At 50.2% G+C, this 6,707-nt stretch overlaps 1 protein-coding gene across 3 annotated transcripts in view; it reads right to left on the bottom strand.

Annotated features, from left to right (window-relative positions):
• The window catches only part of LOC112266166 (protocadherin Fat 3), a 350,540-nt gene that overhangs the window by 24,853 nt on the left and 318,980 nt on the right, over nucleotides 1-6,707 (bottom strand). For all 3 annotated transcript variants that reach the window (XM_042296360.1, XM_042296361.1, XM_042296362.1), the window contains exon 15: nucleotides 1-20. This exon is cut by the window's left edge and continues 370 nt beyond it. In XM_042296360.1, coding sequence (XP_042152294.1) covers nucleotides 1-20 — 20 coding nt within the window. The remainder of the gene's footprint in view (nucleotides 21-6,707) is intronic.

Below are 6,707 nucleotides of genomic sequence, written 5' to 3'. Positions count from 1 at the left end.
GACCACCTTACGACTGACACCTGGAGAGAGGGGAGAGGAGGGAAGGATGCTAGAACAGTCTTTCAGAAATCAATGATTTCATTTATTGATTGCCATCTGTGTGTATGTGTGTTTTGAGAGTTGAGATGTAGAGATATCAGAAACCAGACAGAGAGAGAGAGAGAAAGAGACAGAAAAGAGAGAGAGAAAGAGAGAAAGGAGAGAGAGAGATATAGAAAAGAGAGAGAGAGAGAGGTTGACTCCAGTTCAAACATTAATCTTTGTTTAATTGGTCCCTTTCCTCTCTCTCCTCCCATAATACCCTTCTCTCTCCCTCCCTCTCCTCTCTCTCCTCCCATAATACCCTTCTCTATCCCTCCCTCTCCTATCTCTCCTCCCATAATACCCTTCTCTCTCCCTCCCTCTCCTCTCTCTCCTCCCAAAATACCCTTGTTTCTACCTCTCTCTCCTCCCATAATACCCTTGTCTCTACCTCTCTCTCCTCCCAAAATACCCTTGTCTCTACCTCTCTCTCCTCCCATAATACCCTTCTCTCTACCTCTCTCTCCTCCCATAATACCCTTGTCTCTACCTCTCTCTCCTCCCAAAATACCCTTGTCTCTACCTCTCTCTCCTCCCATAATACCCTTGTCTCTACCTCTCTCTCCTCCCAAAATACCCTTGTCTCTACCTGTCTCTACTCCCATAATACCCTTGTTTCTACCTCTCTCTCCTCCCAAAATACCCTTCTCTCTCCCTCCCTCTCCTCTCTCTCCTCCCATAATACCCTTGTTTCTACCTCTCTCTCCTCCCATAATACCCTTGTCTCTACCTCTCTCTCCTCCCATAATACCCTTGTCTCTACCTCTCTCTCCTCCCATAATACCCTTCTCTCTACCTCTCTCTCCTCCCATAATACCCTTGTCTCTACCTCTCTCTCCTCCCAAAATACCCTTGTCTCTACCTCTCTCTCCTCCCATAATACCCTTGTCTCTACCTCTCTCTCCTCCCATAATACCCTTGTCTCTACCTCTCTCTCCTCCCAAAATACCCTTGTCTCTACCTCTCTCCTCCCATAATACACTTGTCTCTACCTCTCACTCCTCCCAAAATACCCTTGTCTCTACCTCTCTCTACTCTCATAATACCCTTGTCTCTACCTCTCTCTCCTCTCATGATACCCTTGTTTCTACCTCTCTCTCCTCCCAAAATACCCTTGTCTCTACCTCTCTCTACTCCCATTATACCCTTGTTTCTACCTCTCTCTCCTCCCATAATACCCTTCTCTCTCCCTCCCTCTCCTCTCTCTCCTCCCATAATACCCTTGTTTCTACCTCTCTCTCCTCCCATAATACCCTTCTCTCTCCCTCCCTCTCCTCTCTCTCTCTCCCATAATACCCTTGTTTCTACCTCTCTCTCCTCCCATAATACCCTTCTCTCTCCCTCCCTCTCCTCTCTCTCCTCCCATAATACCCTTGTTTCTACCTCTCTCTCCTCCCATAATACCCTTGTCTCTACCTCTCTCTCCTCCCATAATACCCTTGTTTCTACCTCTCTCTCCTCCCATAATACCCTTGTCTCTACCTCTCTCTCCTCCCATAATACCCTTGTCTCTACCTCTCTCTCCTCCCATAATACCCTTGTCTCTACCTCTCTCTACTCCCATAATACCCTTGTTTCTAACTCTCTCTCCTCCCATAATACCCTTCTCTCTCCCTCCCTCTCCTCTCTCCTCTCCCATAATACCCTTGTCTCTACCTCTCTATACTCCCATATTACCCTTGTCTCTACCTCTCTCCTCCCATAATACTCTTGTCTCTACCCCTCTCTCCTCTCATGATACCCTTCACACTCTCCCTCTTTCTCTCTCTCTGGTTCCCTCTCCCCCCATCTCCTCCCCTGATACCCTTCTCTCTCCCTCCCTCTCCTCCCCTGATACCCTTCCCTCTCCCTCCCTCTCCTCCCCTGATACCCCTCTCTTTCCCTCCCTCTCCTCCCCTGATACCCTTCTCTTTCCCTCCCTCTCCTCCCCTTATACCCTTCACTCTCTCCCTCCCTCTCCTCCCCTTATACCCTTCTCTTTCCCTCCCTCCCCTTGTACCCTTCACTCTCACCCTCCCTCCCTCCCCTTATACCCTTCTCTTTCCCTCCCTCCCCTCCCCTTATACCCTCCCCTCCCCTCCCTCCCCTCCCCTTATACCCTCCCCTCCCTCCCTCCCTCCCTCCCTCCCTCCCTCCCTCCCTCCCTCCCTCCCTCCCTCCCTCCCTCCCTCCCTCCCTCCCTCCCTCCCTCCCTCCCTCCCTCCCTCTCCTCCCCTTATACCCTTCTCTTTCCCTCCATCTCCTCCCCTTATACCCTTCATATTAGGGACATATTCAATCAATCCCTATCCCAGTCTGTTGTTCCCACATGCTTCAAGAGGGCCACCATTGTTCCTGTTCCCAAGAAAGCTAAGGTAACTGAGCTAAACGACTACCGCCCCGTAGCACTCACTTCCATCATCATGAAGTGCTTTGAGAGACTAGTCAAGGACCATATCACATCCACCCTACCTGACACCCTAGACCCACTCCAATTTTTTTACCGCCCAAATAGGTCCACAGACGATGCAATCTCAACCACACTGCACACTGCCCTAACCCATCTGGACAAGAGGAATACCTATGTGAGAATGCTGTTCATCGACTACAGCTCAGCATTTAACACCATAGTGCCCTCCAAGCTCGTCATCAAGCTCGAGACCCTGGGTCTCGACCCTGCCCTGTGCAACTGAGTACTGGACTTCCTGACGGGCCGCCCCCAGGTGGTGAGGGTAGGCAACAACATTTCCAACCCGCTGATCCTCAACACTGGGGCCCCACAAGGGTGCGTTCTGAGCCCTCTCCTGTACTCCCTGTTCACCCACGACTGCGTGGCCACACGCACGCCTCCAACTCAATCATCAAGTTTGCGGACGACACAACAGTGGTAGGCTTGATTACCAACAACGACGAGACGGCCTACAGGGAGGAGGTGAGGGCCCTCGGAGTGTGGTGTCAGGAAAATAACCTCACACTCAACGTCAACAAAACTAAGGAGATGATTGTGGACTTCAGGAAACAGCAGAGGGAACACTCCCCTATCCACATTGATGGAACAGTAGTGGAGAGGGTAGTAAGTTTTAAGTTCCTCGGCGTACACATCACAGACAAACTGATTTGGTCCACCCACACAGACAGCATCGTGAAGAAGGCGCAGCAGCGCCTCTTCAACCTCAGGAGGCTGAAGAAATTTGGCATGTCACCAAAAGCACTCACAAACTTCTACAGATGCACAATCGAGAGCATCCTGTCGGTCTGTATCACCGCCTGGTACGGCAACTGCTCCGCACACAACCGTAAGGCTCTCCAGAGGGTAGTGAGGTCTGCACAACGCATCACCGGGGGCAAACTACCTGCCCTCCAGGACACCTACACCACCCGATGTCACAGGAAGGCCATAAAGATCATCAAGGACAACAACCACCCGAGCCACTGCCTGTTCACCCCGCTATCATCCAGAAGGCGAGGTCAGTACAGGTGCATCAAAGCTGGGACCGAGAGACTGAAAAACAGCTTCTATCTCAAGGCCATCAGACTGTTAAACATCCACCACTAACATTGAGTGGCTGCTGCCAACACACTGACTCAACTCCAGCCACTTTAATACAGGGAATTGATGGGAAATGATGTAAAATATATCACTAGCCACTTTAAACAATGCTACCTAATATAATGTATACATACCCTACATTATTCATCTCATATGTATATGTATATACTGTACTCTATATCATCTACTGCATCTTTATGTAATACATGTATCACTAGCCACTTTAACTATGCCACTTTGTTTACATACTCATCTCATATGTATATACTGCACTCGATACCATCTACTGTATCTTGCCTATGCCGCTCTGTACCATCACTCATTCATATATCTTTATGTACATATTCTTTATCCCCTTACACTTGTGTCTATAAGGTAGCAGTTTTGGAATTGTTAGCTAGATTATTTGTTGGTTATTACTGCATTGTCGGAACTAGAAGCACAAGCATTTCGCTACACTCGCATTAACATCTGCTAACCATGTGTATGTGACAAATACAATTTGATTTGATTTGATTTATTTTCACTCTCTCCCTCCATCCCTCTCCTCCCCTTATACCCTTCTCTTTCCCTCCCTCTCCTCCCCTTATACCCTTCACTCTCTCCCTCCATCCCTCTCCTCCCCTTATACCCTTCACTCTCTCCCTCCATCCCTCTCCTCCCGTTCTCTTTCCCTCCCTCTCCTCCCCTTACACCCTTCACTCTCTCCCTCCATCCCTCTCCTCCCCTTATACCCTTCTCTTCCCCTCCCTCTCCTCCCCTTATACCCTTCTCTTTCCCTCCCTCTCCTCCCCTTATACCCTTCACTCTCTCCCTCCATCCCTCTCCTCCCCTATACCCATCTCTTTCCCTCCCTCTCCTCCCCTTATACCCTTCACTCTCTCCCTCCATCCCTCTCCTCCCCTTATACCCATCTCTTTCCCTCCCTCTCCTCCCCTTATACCCTTCACTCTCTCTTTCCCTCCCTCTCCTCCCCTTATACCCTTCTCTTCACCTCCCTCTCCTCCCCTTATACCCTTCTCTTTCCCTCCCTCTCCTCCCCTTATACCCTTCTCTTTCCCTCCCTCTCCTCCCCTTATACCCTTCTCTTTCCATCCCTCTCCCCCTTATACCCTTTACTCTCTCCCTCCCTCTGGTTCCCTCTTCCTCACTCTCTTTCCCTCCCTCTCCTCCCCTTATACCGTTCTCTTTCCCTCCCTCCCTCCCCTCCCCTTATACCCTTCTCTTTCCCTCTCTCCCCTCCCCTTATACCCTTCTCTTTCCCTCCCTCCCCTCCCCTTATACCCTTCTCTTTCCCTCCCTCCCCTCCCCTTATACCCTCCTCTCCCTCCCTCCCTCCCTCCCTCCCTCCCTCCCTCCCTCCCTCCCTCCCTCCCTCCCTCCCTCCCTCCCTCCCTCCCTCCCTCCCTCCCTCCCTCCCTCCCTCCCTCCCTCCCTCCTCCCCTTATACCCTTCTCTTTCCCTCCATCTCCTCCCCTTATACCTTTCATATTAGGGACATATTCAATCAATCCCTATCCCAGTCTGTTGTTCCCACATGCTTCAAGAGGGCCACCATTGTTCCTGCTCCCAAGAAAGCTAAGGTAACTGAGCTAAACGACTACTGCCCCGTAGCACTCACTTCCATCATCATGAAGTGCTTTGAGAGACTAGTCAAGGACCATATCACATCCACCCTACCTGACACCCTAGACCCACTCCAATTTGTTTACCGCCCAAATAGGTCCACAGACGATGCAATCTCAACCACACTGCACACTGCCCTAACCCATCTGGACAAGAGGAATACCTATGTGAGAATGCTGTTCATCGACTACAGCTCAGCATTTAACACCATAGTGCCCTCCAAGCTCGTCATCAAGCTCGAGACCCTGGGTCTCGACCCTGCCCTGTGCAACTGAGTACTGGACTTCCTGACGGGCCGCCCCCAGGTGGTGAGGGTAGGCAACAACATTTCCAACCCGCTGATCCTCAACACTGGGGCCCCACAAGGGTGCGTTCTGAGCCCTCTCCTGTACTCCCTGTTCACCCACGACTGCGTGGCCACACGCACGCCTCCAACTCAATCATCAAGTTTGCGGACGACACAACAGTGGTAGGCTTGATTACCAACAACGACGAGACGGCCTACAGGGAGGAGGTGAGGGCCCTCGGAGTGTGGTGTCAGGAAAATAACCTCACACTCAACGTCAACAAAACTAAGGAGATGATTGTGGACTTCAGGAAACAGCAGAGGGAACACTCCCTATCCACATTGATGGAACAGTAGTGGAGAGGGTAGTAAGTTTTAAGTTCCTCGGCGTACACATCACAGACAAACTGATTTGGTCCACCCACACAGACAGCATTGTGAAGAAGGCGCAGCAGCGCCTCTTCAACCTCAGGAGGCTGAAGAAATTTGGCATGTCACCAAAAGCACTCACAAACTTCTACAGATGCACAATCGAGAGCATCCTGTCGGTCTGTATCACCGCCTGGTACGGCAACTGCTCCGCACACAACCGTAAGGCTCTCCAGAGGGTAGTGAGGTCTGCACAACGCATCACCGGGGGCAAACTACCTGCCCTCCAGGACACCTACACCACCCGATGTCACAGGAAGGCCATAAAGATCATCAAGGACAACAACCACCCGAGCCACTGCCTGTTCACCCCGCTATCATCCAGAAGGCGAGGTCAGTACAGGTGCATCAAAGCTGGGACCGAGAGACTGAAAAACAGCTTCTATCTCAAGGCCATCAGACTGTTAAACAGCCACCACTAACATTGAGTGGCTGCTGCCAACACACTGACTCAACTCCAGCCACTTTAATAATGGGAATTGATGGGAAATGATGTAAAATATATCACTAGCCACTTTAAACAATGCTACCTAATATAATGTATACATACCCTACATTATTCATCTCATATGTATATGTATATACTGTACTCTATATCATCTACTGCATCCTTATGTAATACATGTATCACTAGCCACTTTAACTATGCCACTTTGTTTACATACTCATCTCATATGTATATACTGCACTCGATACCATCTACTGTATCTTGCCTATGCCGCTCTGTACCATCACTCATTCATATATCTTTATGTA

This window comes from Oncorhynchus tshawytscha, linkage group LG13 (assembly GCF_018296145.1).
Source record: "Oncorhynchus tshawytscha isolate Ot180627B linkage group LG13, Otsh_v2.0, whole genome shotgun sequence".
NCBI classification, from domain to species: Eukaryota; Metazoa; Chordata; class Actinopteri; order Salmoniformes; family Salmonidae; genus Oncorhynchus; species Oncorhynchus tshawytscha.
The sequence above is the reverse complement of the archived record's forward strand: the minus strand, read 5'-3'. Positions and strand labels throughout refer to the sequence as shown.